This window comes from Podarcis erhardii, assembly GCF_964252035.2.
Source record: "Podarcis erhardii genome assembly, chromosome: 6".
Classification (NCBI taxonomy): domain Eukaryota; kingdom Metazoa; phylum Chordata; class Lepidosauria; order Squamata; family Lacertidae; genus Podarcis; species Podarcis erhardii.
The window spans coordinates 24,203,109-24,215,648 of NC_138510.1; the positions used below are offsets into that span (position 1 = coordinate 24,203,109).

Genomic DNA, 12,540 nt, shown 5'->3' on the forward strand with positions numbered 1-12,540 from the left:
GTTCCTTAAGAACCAAAATCCAAATTAGCTGAATGCATGAGCATTGTTTTCAGTTGTGTAGACCCAGTACTGACCTCCATATTGGCCCAACAGAAGCATAGTTCAAATAATCTCAGCCTTTATCAGAGCAAGGATTGCAGAGGGGCTAAAGGCCAAGTTAGAGATGAAGAAGGAGATTATGTCTACCATCCTGGGGTTTTGGGTTTTTTTTGTTGGGCTAAAAGCAGCAGGGAGAAAAACCCATTTGGATCAGGTCTGTAGCATGGATGGGAAAGTGCTTTAATTGTTAGCAAAACAATACTGAGCTTGAATGCAAAGTTAAATATACATAGCCAAAAGTATTAGCCATGCAGAGGGAGAGATTAATTGCATGGCTAATGGAAGCTTTGGCAGGGTATTTGTGTGGGCAGATCAACCAGGGACATGGCAATTGGGGAAAACAGCATTATAGTGAATGGTTAGAGATGGTGGGATTTGTAATTCAGCAACATCTGGAGAGGACCACAGCAGGTTTCTCATCCCTCCCTTAAGAGATTTGACTTGTGAGTTAAGCAGAAAGACCCCACTACAAATCTCACAACCTGTTAGCCTTTGGCAAGTCACCCCTTCTCTCAGTTGCATTTTGTCTTCTCTCTACTACAACAGCCCTACATACGTCAGCAAAAAACAAACAAAAACACACCAAAAAAACCACACCCAACCACATATTGGGGGACAGAGCATGTGCTGAACACAAACTACCGCTCATGTCTGCTTGGAATGTGAAGGTTGGGAGGCATGCAAAAGGGCTTTGATGTTTCTTTCTACAACCAAGAGGTATATAAATTCCATGAAACAAACTATGAAATGAAAGGGGGAAATAATTTTGCAGATAACAGCATTTTCCTCATGCTTGTCGTGCCTGTTCTGTGCCCGCCTATAGCTAATTAAAGGGCCAAAGTGTTTGTTCATTGAAAAACAACCCTGAAATATTAGATTGTACAGATCTCAGGAAGGAAAGATGTCTTGCTGCTTTTTTTCTGAAGCAGAGGTAAATGCAACTTGGGGGAATGGGAGGCAGAAATATTTTCAATAGAAATATGGTGAAAGAATCAGTCTTCTGCTTCAAATTGTAGCCTCAGCGGCTTCAACATGTGAAAAAAGAAATGACATGGAACTATATATAATGTAGAGTTCCATTCATAGGCTGGAGGTAAAGCAAGTCAACCCATCAGATTTCCTCCAAATATGCTAGGATTTTGTGATCAAGGACAGGGCTATGTCTTTAAGATGGGTGGGTAGCAGCTGCTTATTATGAAAGCATCTGGAGTTTTAAGGCTAAGAGAGGTGGAAACCGAACACATTCTTTTCACATGACACTGGCAATGAATTAAATAGGGAGGCCATTGATGGGCTGTTACACCTGCCACCAATATGGACACACACACCCTTTGCTCTTTCTCCCAGAGGAAATTTCAAACCAAATAATCCATGCTGCACGTAATCTAGCTTTAAGATATGTTGGCCCTATAAATGAGGAAGCCATGGCTCTCCCAGACATTGATAAACTCCAACTCCCAGCAGCCCTAGGTACAACGGCCAATTACCAGGGATGATGGGAGTTGGCTCCTATTGGCACACTGAGAACCCCTAGGAGCCAAGATCCCTTCACCTACCCAATAAAATATTTGAGGGGGCCAGGTGCCCCCAAAGTTGATGAGATTTGCCATTCAAAATGGTGTATGTGCATTGATTATGGGAGGGTCCCACATCTAGAGGGCCAGAGGTCCCCCACTTCCCTGTTAATAAATAAATAAATAATTTATATGCTGCCCATGTGACTGGGTTGTCTCAGCCACTCTGGGCAGCTCCCAACACTCTGGGTGGCTCCTGTTACGGTGATAGAAACTATTTCAAAGGAGAATGAAGTTGCAACTAAGAAATGGAAATCTGTTGCTTGGGACAGCAGCAAATGGAAAGCCACTGGTGGTGGCAAACTGAATAGTTTTAAATATGGATCCAGGAAAATATTTTATAATAAAGTCAGAATATTGGTTCATCCAGCAGAGTAACATTGATTCAGATAGGCAGTGGCTCTGTGTAGTGTGTCTTGGGCAGAGGCCTTTCCCATCCGATGTTTCTCACTGGATGTGCCCAAAATTGGAGTCCCTCCCTCCTAGTTGGGTGGAAACACAGATTTGATGGAAACCATGAGAGATGCACAAGATATTTCAGACATGCAAAAAAACTTTATTGCTGCATCTGCACAGTAAAGTCCTTTGGCTCCAAATTATAATAGCTATAGTCTAATCCACCTCTTTGTGCACTGAAGTACCATCTAGTTTCACAAAAGGAGGTACATAAAGGTGAGGTAGAACAAGAATTTGTGCCTAAGGTTAGAGACTATCTTCACAGCAATGTTCAGGAGGGAGGGGAGTCCACAGAACTCCTCCAAAGTGCCCCAGAGAAACTTGATTACTTCTCCACTTCTTCATCATCTGTCCTTATGTGTTTCCTTCCACCTTTCCCCTCCCAACTGCTAATCCAAGTACTTTAAAATGCACATTATTTTGGGGTGGGAGTGGAGGAACGCATCATCATACATCTTTGGTGCCTTCCCATGCAAAACACACCCAGCAGCAAAAACAACAACAAAACAAAGAACCTCATAAGCTACACACAACTTGGGGTATGAAAACAATCACACCCAGTAGTTCAGGTATTATTATAACCAGCTAAAACATGGGGCTCATAGTAGCTGAGTTGTCTTTGTTTCTGTCCAACTTTCATTGCTGATCAAACTGGATTTGCTAATTTTTTGAAATGCTAAAATCAATACCTGAGAACCGAGATGGCAGTAGAAGTTGTGTACAATAGCAAAATTAGCACCTTCAGCTCTTTTGGGGGAGGGAGGGACACACAGCGAGACAGATAGACCACCCCATCAAGGATCATTAAGGCACTTAATGTCCAGGCACATATTGATGCCATTACTGAATACTGACCACAATCCAGAGAAGAGATATATGACAAAGCCAGAGGAATTCATTATCCCAACAAGCCGGAGCTCCTAAATGTCCATTAGGCGAGTATTCTTCTCCTGTTCTTCCATCCAAAGCTTGTGGTTTCTGCAGCCATCAACTATGCAAGTCATCAGGCAGAAACGGGAGGGGGGAGACTAGCAGCCATTATTAATATTCAGTCAACCCCACTATCACCAACTCTTAAATGCACCCAGGTTACAAGGTTGCAGGTAAAATGCATTCTGTCATACGGCATAAACACGTTTGTCAAACCCTGGGTTGGGAAATGTATCCCCCCCCACACACACACACAAATGGGAAATGGAGTCCTGGGTGTCCCCCCCTCTCCCTGCTATCTGAATGCGCAAGTATTGCACATTGTGGAAAAGATGCTACAAGAGGTATCTGCTGCCTGTCCGTCATATTAGAGGACCAACAGTGAAAGATGCTTTGGAATGTTGTTGGCTCTGCATCACAAGACAAAATCTTCAAAGTCAACAGTGGCCAATGGAGGTCTCCAGTAAGAGAACTGGCTGAATTCTGGGGAAGCCAATGAAATGCTCACATCCTTGCCAATAGGTGGAAACAGGAGCTCTACCACCTCACTCAGTCGGTCATATCTAGAAAAAAATAGAATATAAAGGATTAAAGACAGCAAGCCTCCTTCCTTGCACTCTCACCCACATCTCCCTTGAATTTCAGTAAGGCAGCACACACAGTTTTATCCACATACAGGGCAGATAAAAACAAGTTGTCACACTACCAGTTGGGGATCAGGACAAGCAAAAGGATGGGAGCAGACATTACATCCACACTGGGGATGCCATTTTCAGTGGCAAGTTCTTTCATCCACCTACAGTATTACTTTTAGTAGTGCTCACCAGGTGACGCAATGACATTGCAAGCTTCCATTGTCACCCTCACCCATCAATGACTGCTGTTGATCAAGAAAATAAAACCCAAACATCACACTATGCCATGTGGCATTTAAATGTTACTGGGGCAGGGGGAGAAACTGCTGTTCTGGCTGCAGAGTTTGCTTTTCCTGGTTTTTTAAATGCATACTGGTGTGCTACAGTGAGTAGCATGTCAGACTGGGACCTGGGGAACCAAGGCTCAAATTTTCACTCAATCATGAAGCTCTTTGGGCAATGAAAGGGCAGTCACCCTCTCTTAGTTTAACCTATTTCACAGAGTTGTTTCGAGGATATTAATGTGGAAAACCATGTATGCCACCTTCAATTCACTCGAGGAAAGGCAGGATATAAATGTAACAACAACGTTAAAAGCGCCATGTCTACATTCTTGCAAAGAACTTCAAATTCAATGCAGGAAATGCTCTGGATAAATTTGAAGGCTTACGTTGACTTGTGGATTTTTATGTGCTCCTGTGTCAATTCCCCCTTGGGGTTCACAGTGAATATACGAGTTTCTGGTAACGCCACTTCTTTGTAGGCATGGACATCCTGCTCAGGAGGAAATAGAGAAAGACCAAGGTCACGGGCAAGGCAGGAATTCTCCACAAGGAAGACCCCCCCCCCCCGCCCCCTTCACACACTAGGTGACCCCACTCACATTTGGTCTGTTCCCAAAAGCAGCGTGGAAAGGCTGCTTGTTGCAGCCAAAGAGGTTCCGGATGTCAGTCAAACAAGCAATTTTGAACACCTCTGGCTTCTTCTCAATCACTTCCCTGTAACAATGGCGGGCAGACATTTCATTAGTACCACGGCAGGGTGCTGTTCCCACCCATCCCCTGGCCAAATAAGGTAAGAATATAAGAGAAAAGAAGAAGAACCGACGCCAGCTTTCTCCAGCCTGGTACCCTCTAGATGTTTCGGACTGCAGGTCTCATAAGCCCAAGTTAGCACTGTAGCTTGTAACAGCTGGAAGGTGTCAGGCTGGCAGTAGCTGATGTACCCATTCCATAACAGAATCTAAGAAACCAAACCAAAGGGGGACGGGAGGTCAGACTGACTAGGTTTTAGCCTACATACACAATTGCTCCGCATTTTCTCCCAATAAATCAGTGGCTGCCAACAGTTATTTTGGGAACAAGTAAAAGTTCTTCAGTTCAAGATACTTGTAAGTATGGGTAAAACATTAGTTAAATGAAGGCCATACATTTTAACACCTTACAAAACAAATTTCAAGACTGGAGTGCCTGGCATGCTCTGGTCCATGGGGTCACGAAGAGTTGGACACAACTAAACAACAACAAAACAAATTGCACATTTACAGTTTGGATACTTTTGGAAATCCTCTCCCTTGCAAGATGTTGTCTCTCATATTTCATGCACATGATATTAAATGTCAAGGGGAGACCTTTGTGGCTTATTAAGGATCTATTATCTGAGTCTGGGTATGTATGGATAATTGTTTTATTGCAATAAAGAATTCTGTATTGTTAACACTTTCTTTTCTCTTTAACTTGGTTTTCAGTTGCAGTGTCTCTCTCTCTCTCTCTGTGTGTGTGTGTGTGTGTGTGTGTGTGTGTGTGCGCGCGCGCGCGCGCGCGCGTGTGTGTGTGTGTGTGTGTGTGTGTATCTTTGTTGGTTGAGCCTTATATTCCATGCATAAAAAAAAACCAGAAAACATTCCAATGCATAAAATGTTCCCCAAATATATCCCTATGTGCTTAATTAGCTGCCTGTCCTTCTCTACATTGGAAAAGACAAAGCAAGCAGAAAATGGTGAAACACCAAAGTCCTGCTGCATAAAGCAAACCAGCTGTGTCGCATCAACACATGGTGAGGGGTGGAAAAGGGAACTTACCTATGGAAGGCTGAGATGAGACTGCTGGGCGCCAACAGTATGGGACCTTTTGGGAGCACACAGCCCTGGTCATTGACGCATGTCAGGTATCCTTTGGTGATATGTGCCATGCCAATGGATCTGGCTGAACAGTAGAGAAACTTGTATCCATTCCTGGAACGAAGGTATAATTAATACAAAGAAAATATCTGCATAATGCCCAGACCCTTTGAGTCATATCCACACCATATAAAAACACTTTTATACCACTTTAACAGTCATGGTTTCTCCCAAAGAACTCTGGGAGTTGTAGTTTGTTAAGGTTCTCCTAGCAGCTCTTAGCACCCTTTACAAACTACAGTTCCCAAGATTCTTTGGGAGGTATGGTATGAATGAAAGTGAAAGTAGTCTCCACCTCCAGTTTCAATGGCTTGCTTTAATTACTCAGACCCATTCCTTACTCTTAGAGTAAAGCAAGGCTGTAGTTTATAGCGCTGAAATATTTCTCAAAGACCCCTCTAGTGTCAATAACATTTGCCTTTTAAAAGTCATTGTCACCCCTCTCCCATTCTGCTGCTGCTTCATTGCCCTTGTCATATGGGAAGAAAGGAGGGATATAAACAAAATAACATACATATTTTTAAAAAACAAAACAATGGTAGGGACATAGGAAAATAGTATTAGAAGAATACAGACATTGTTTAAAGGAGACTGGTTTTAAAAGAAATCACTTCCTAGGAGATGAGTTGTCATGGGTATCAAGAAGTATAAAACCTTTAACAAACTGACCAGGAGGAAAAGAAGAAAACAACATTTTCCCCTGACTTTCAGAATTTGATATGCTGAGCAGTTGCGAAACATATCTGAATAAAAAAGTATATCCTACTCTCCAGTGATTTTACATACTCGTACACATTAATTTGGCGAAGCCTGTAAGTAGACCCTGTTCTCACCTAAGGGACAAGTTTACCACCAAAGATGGACTACAAAGTAGCTACAACTTACAAGTGGATTTTGTGGAAGAGCTTTGCAATGCCTTGGTGGGTCCAGTCTTTCCCAAGGTGTGGCAAGATATGCCCTAGAGCATCAGATCTAATGGGAAGAGGAATAATGAGAAACACATATGCATATAAAACAACTATGAACTCCTAGCTCATGGTTCAGGGTCTACCTTATAGTGAAAATCTAGTGACCATTATATGTTGTTATGTGGGATTCACAGCAAATTGTTACAGAGCTTCCTCATTTCCTAAGGGAAGACCTTCTGTTTAGAGTTTCAGTCTGGCACTTAGCTATGCCATCCTCCAGGACAGCATTAGCTATAAAAGGCCCAAGCAATCGAGTCTAACCACCCACCTTCCACTAGTTTTCCATTTTTCTTTTCCAACCGATACTTAATATTCCATGGCTGCTGGAAACATGTGAGCCTGCACAGTCCTCATTAGGTTATTTTGGGTGGGAGCTTTCACTGCCCATTTCAGTATTGTGTTTTTGATTCCCAGTGCATGTTGACACTTTACTTTTGTTTCTCGGTGGCCCCATTTTGCCTCCAATCCTGCTGGCATGGTGGCACCATGTTCAGTGCTAATGGGAGTGATGCCAAAGGGACTTACCTGGTGATAGTTCCATCAATGTCAGAGATCACCACCTTGTCATCCCAGTTCCATAGATAGATGTTGGCTTCACAACGACATGTGCCCTGGTACTGAGTGGTCACGCTGAACACTACCTCATTGACACCGTCTCTCAGGTTCAGACTTTTCTACAGTAAAGAGAGAATTTAAACAAAAAAACAAAAAAAAACACACACCATGTTCAACATCTGTCCATTGCTGTTAGTGTAGATTAGCCATCATAGTGGATTATTATTATTATTTTATTTAAAAAATCAGTCAGGGGAAAAGGGATGCAATTGGTGGCAATGATGAAGGGTGATCTACACCATTCTTATACTGCTATATCTCTAAATGATGTATAGAAAACTGAAGCAACCACAGACAACATAAGCAAAAATATTACAAAAAATACATGAGGTTATAGGGAACCAGGCAGAGGGCCTTCTCGGTAGTGGTGCCTGCCCTGTGGAATGCCCTCCCATCAGATGTCAAAGAAATAAACAACTAACTGACTTTTAGAAGACGTCTGAAGGCAGCCCTGTTTAGGGAAGTTTTGAATGACTGATGTTTTAATGTATTTTTAATCTTTTGTTGGAAGCTGCCCAGAGTGGCTGGGGAAACCCAGCCAGATGGGCGGGGTATAAATAATAAATTATATTAATATATATATATATATATATATATATATATATATATCAGTATTAGTTCATTTTCCTTCTGATACACCCTCCCTCTCAGCCTCCAGGTTCTTACTCAAGGTCCAAACAAACTTTCAGACCCCCCCCCAAAAGTCTCATAACAAGAAGTGTTCCTAGTAACAGCAGACATCACCCTAGTCTCTCAGTCTAGACTTGCTTTTCACGGGCTGTCCCAAGGTGAATGGTATGTCCTCAGCCTGCCCACTGCTGTGTCTCATTCAACTGCACTCTCCACACCAAGTTCCAGATGCAGCAGATTTGTTGAATTTCCCAGGGGGTCCAAAGGCTGGGGGAAAGTATCCTCCTCTACTCATAGCTCTTTCTTCACCCTCTGTACTCTCCTCCTCCTCCTCCAGCTTGCAGTGATAATGGGAGCTTTTTTCTAAGGATGATTGCCATGTCCTGCCAATATTGCCATGTCCTTACCAGGACTCCTTGGACTACTGCAATGTGCTCTACGTGGGGCTACCTTTGAAGGTGACCCGGAAACTACATCTAATCCAGAATGCGGCAGCTAGACTGGTGACTGGGAGCGGCCGCTGAGACCATAACACCGGTCTTGAAAGATCTACATTGGCTCCCAGTACGTTTCCGAGCACAATTCAAAGTGTTGGTGCTGACCTTTAAAGCCCTAAACGGCCTCGGTCCAGTTTATCTGAAGGAGCGTCTCCTCCCCCATCATTCTGCCCGGACACTGAGGTCCAGCTCCGAGGGCCTTCTGGCGGTTCCCTCACTGCGAGAGGCCAAGTTACAGGGAACCAGGCAGAGGGCCTTCTCGGTAGTGGCGCCCGCCCTGTGGAACGCCCTCCCATCAGATGTCAAAGCGATAAACAACTACCTGACATTCAGAAGACATCTGAAGGCAGCCCTGTTCAGGGAAGTTTTTAATATGTGACATTTTAGTGTATTTTTCATCTTTGTTGGAAGCCGCCCAGAGTGGCTGGGGAAACCCAGCCAGATGGACGGGGTACAAATAATAAATTATTATTATTATTATTATTATTATTATTATTATTATTATATGGTGGGGAGCTGAGAAGGCTTTAAATTTATTGTCCTCACATGCTGCAGTTCCAATGACAATCACTCATAACCTCAGCCTAGTATTTAATTTTTTTAAAAAAAAACTACAGCTGCTCATCTTACGCCATTAATGTGATGTGTAGTTAGGCCCTTAACATCCAAAAGCCATTGGGATGTAACTCATAGTTAAGGGGTTTGAGCTGTAATTGGGAAGGACCATCCAGAAATTCCAGTGAGGCAAGCCTGTTTGGAGGGCCATCTCTCAAAGCAAAGAAGTCACATTAATACATACAAAAGGCAGCAAGGGGGGAAAAGAACCCCTTAAAACTACGTACAATTTGATCTGAAGAGAGCCTAAGGGATTTCTTGTAGGTTGGAAGAAACTTCTGCGTGAGAGCATCTGGTACGGGTCTCTCCCCTCGGCCTGAGGATATAGGCGCATCATCGCTGGATGAACCATCATCTCTTCTGCAGTACAAAGAAGCAGAATGAGAATTCAAGAGTGAAAATGGGGCAAAGATCAAGAATAGCAGCCAAATCCCAAAGAGTGGGGAAATGGCTATTCACTATTTGAGGGAAAACAGAGGTGTCACCCTACATAATTCTGGGGAATCTGAAATGAGTCAAGGTCATCACCTAAGCCACTTGTGGCCTTCTAGAAGGTGCTGGGTTCCCAGTTCCTGTTAGGATATTTCCGTTCCACCTTAAAAGGGAGCAGGCTTTGTGAGTCACAGAGTCTGCGTATTTCCTGTTCACAGGAAGTTTATGTTTTGTTATTGCTTTCGTTTCTCTCTCTCTGCCTGAACACGCAAGCAGGCAGTCATGTTTTTTCCTTTGTTCTGACCAACGCTGAATAAACTTCTAAATAATGTTCTCCTGCGTGCATTATTATTCTATATTATTTTAATGAATGTTGAATGTTATTTTATTTGCATATTGTATATTGTATTTATTTATATGATGTTAGCCGCTCTGAGCCTGGCTTTGGCTGGGGAGAGTGGGATACAAATAAAATTTATATTAATTATTATTATTATTATTATTATTATTCCTTCGCTGTGCGAATTCTGCTGATAGAGCGTGCATCAGCTCTGGAATGTGGCAAGCTATTTTCTGGAGCTCGTGTTGCTAATTGCTGATACTGTATCTAAGGGAGATCGATGGATCGTCCGGAGGCGACGTGGGGGCCATGATGGGCTTTATCTCCCTGGCAGTATCCCAACAGTTCCCACCGGTCCCAGCCAGCACTGCAAATGGTCATGGATAATCAACTCCCATGGATAGTAAGCTCTAGCAACATCTGGAGGGGGAAAAGTTCTCATTCCTGCCCTAAGCAGTTACCAGCAAGCATAGACTTGCCTAGATATTAAGTAGTAGATGCTACGTTAAAAAGTGTGACAAAATTCATGGAGGATGATGCGATCAATGACCATGATGGCTATACTCTGCCTCCATGGTCAGAGGCACTGATGATTCCAAATACCAATTGCTAGAAGCCACAGGAGAGAAGAGTGCTGTTGTGTTTGCGTCTTGCTTTGTGAGTTTTCCACTGTGAGAACAGGATACTGATGGGCTATTGGCCTGATCCAGCAGGCCCTTCTTACGTTCTTAAGCATTGTTCTCCAGAGGCTATAATACAATATCCAGAATAAACTTGGGTCTAGAAAACACAGCAATCTTCCTGAAGGAAGGAGAAACAAAGAGCAGAAGAATTTCATAGAACCATTGGCAGGCAAGTTTCCATGTTAAACAATGAAAGGGAAGGGAAGGGATGTTTGTAGCTCAATGATGCTTACAAAAGATCCCAGTTTCAATTCCCAGAATTTACAGGTAAGGCTGGGAAAGGCTCTCTGTCTGAAACCCTGGAAAATTACTGTCAGGAGATGCAGACAATACAGGCATATATGGCCCAATTGAGACAGGGATTGAGGGTTTTGCAAGATTTAAAAATAAATATGGTTTCCTCATTGTAACTTTTAAAAAGCAAAAAACAAAACCAGTAACTTTGTCCTTTGGTATCCTGAACATTGCTTCACCTCAGGGCATGCTGACATCTTACCTCGACAGTGAGGAATTTGCTCTCCTAGATTTCTGTGCACTGGATTCATGCTGTGGGCACAAGAGATTGAAAATCACTAATCTTCTTTAAGCAACAGTTCAAGCAGAAAACCAAGGTCTTAGGCACACCACAAAGAAGCAGGTGCAATGGCATCTCCAAGCACAGACAAAAATATACCAAAGAAAATATTCTTTCCTCAGGGGTGAAGGAACTTGTGGACCTCAAGCTATTGCTGGATTCTCAATAGCCTTAAAGAGGACTTTCAAGGAGCACAGGTCCCCTATAGTGTTCACAACGTGACACATTTTCATAGGCAATAATCCTAATTTTAACTCTGAGGAATCGGTGGGAGGAGGATCACCCAGCCAAGTGTGGCAATGTGAGCTTGGGTATAGGAGCATAGCATCTCCAACACACATGGAAGGAAAAAGTCTGAAATTGGGCCCTTAGCACTTTTTAATAATGCAAAAAGGTGAAAGTGAAAAGGTGACAACAGAGAGATTGCCTATCTATTTCTGGTAGACAGAATCATATTGGATTCAGAGTCAGCCCTCCTCTGCCGGAGGATGTTTGCAATTCTAGCAGCTAAGCTGTCATGTTGTGGAGAAGCTAGGCCTTTGTATCTGGTATTTTGATGTTGTAATGACACAGACATTTTATTTATCCGCTGATGTCTCACAGGGCTGGAGTCAGGAGGGGCTGTGAGCTATTTTGTGGGGGTGGGGAGGAAGGAATGCTAGTGAAGCTGGTGAAGAGACAGGGTGACTAAAGGACGTTGACCTGAGAAGCAGGAGCCTGAGGAAATAATGGCCAGTGGAGACAGCAAATTCCCAGAATTATTTGGTCGGGGGGGGGGGGGAGCCAAACCTGATTAAAGTGGTATATCAGCACTTTAAATGTAAGGTGTGAATGTGGCCTCCTCCAAATCTACCCCTGCAGCACTGAAGAGACTATCATATCTTTTTCCTGTGCTTGAGTAAATGTTAGAATTTTATCAAGAGGGAAAATATTCCACTTTCACATTCATGTTAGCTAATCCCAAGTTGAAGTTCAGCTCCAGATCAGTTGTCTACAGAAGTTCAGTCCAAAATGTTGCAATGCCACAGAGCAACATTTCCTTCTTGCAGCGTAACTTCATAGAATCATGGTGCACAAAGTACCTCCTCATGTGAAAGTTCTCTTCGCCGCCAGGAAAACCACCACCTGCCACCCTTCTTGGGCATCTTTTCCTTCATGAGCCTGTCGACAGTACTCTGATGACATAAAGAGAGAAGGAGTGGTGAATTAGGTTCAACCCCAAATGAGATCATCCACATACCATGACAGGATGTTCTTACTACCTTAATTAAAAACAGCAATTGATGAGTCATACAGATGTAGGATATGCCCTA

At 43.1% G+C, this 12,540-nt stretch overlaps 2 protein-coding genes across 4 annotated transcripts in view; both read right to left on the minus strand.

Moving 5' to 3' along the window:
* MANBAL (mannosidase beta like) overlaps positions 1-12,540 on the minus strand; it is a 353,967-nt gene that overhangs the window by 250,779 nt on the left and 90,648 nt on the right. The gene's annotated exons all lie outside the window — the stretch shown is intronic.
* Positions 2,209-12,540, minus strand: part of LPIN3 (lipin 3) — a 39,781-nt gene continuing 29,449 nt past the window's right edge. For all 3 annotated transcript variants that reach the window (XM_081867620.1, XM_081867618.1, XM_081867619.1), the window contains 9 exons: positions 12,310-12,402; positions 11,150-11,199; positions 9,426-9,558; positions 7,367-7,515; positions 6,759-6,845; positions 5,775-5,927; positions 4,578-4,692; positions 4,365-4,468; positions 2,209-3,622 (listed from right to left, as the gene is read on the minus strand). In XM_081867620.1, the coding sequence (XP_081723746.1) occupies positions 3,475-3,622; positions 4,365-4,468; positions 4,578-4,692; positions 5,775-5,927; positions 6,759-6,845; positions 7,367-7,515; positions 9,426-9,558; positions 11,150-11,199; positions 12,310-12,402 (1,032 nt within the window). In that variant the 3' untranslated portion in view covers positions 2,209-3,474. The remainder of the gene's footprint in view (positions 3,623-4,364; positions 4,469-4,577; positions 4,693-5,774; positions 5,928-6,758; positions 6,846-7,366; positions 7,516-9,425; positions 9,559-11,149; positions 11,200-12,309; positions 12,403-12,540) is intronic.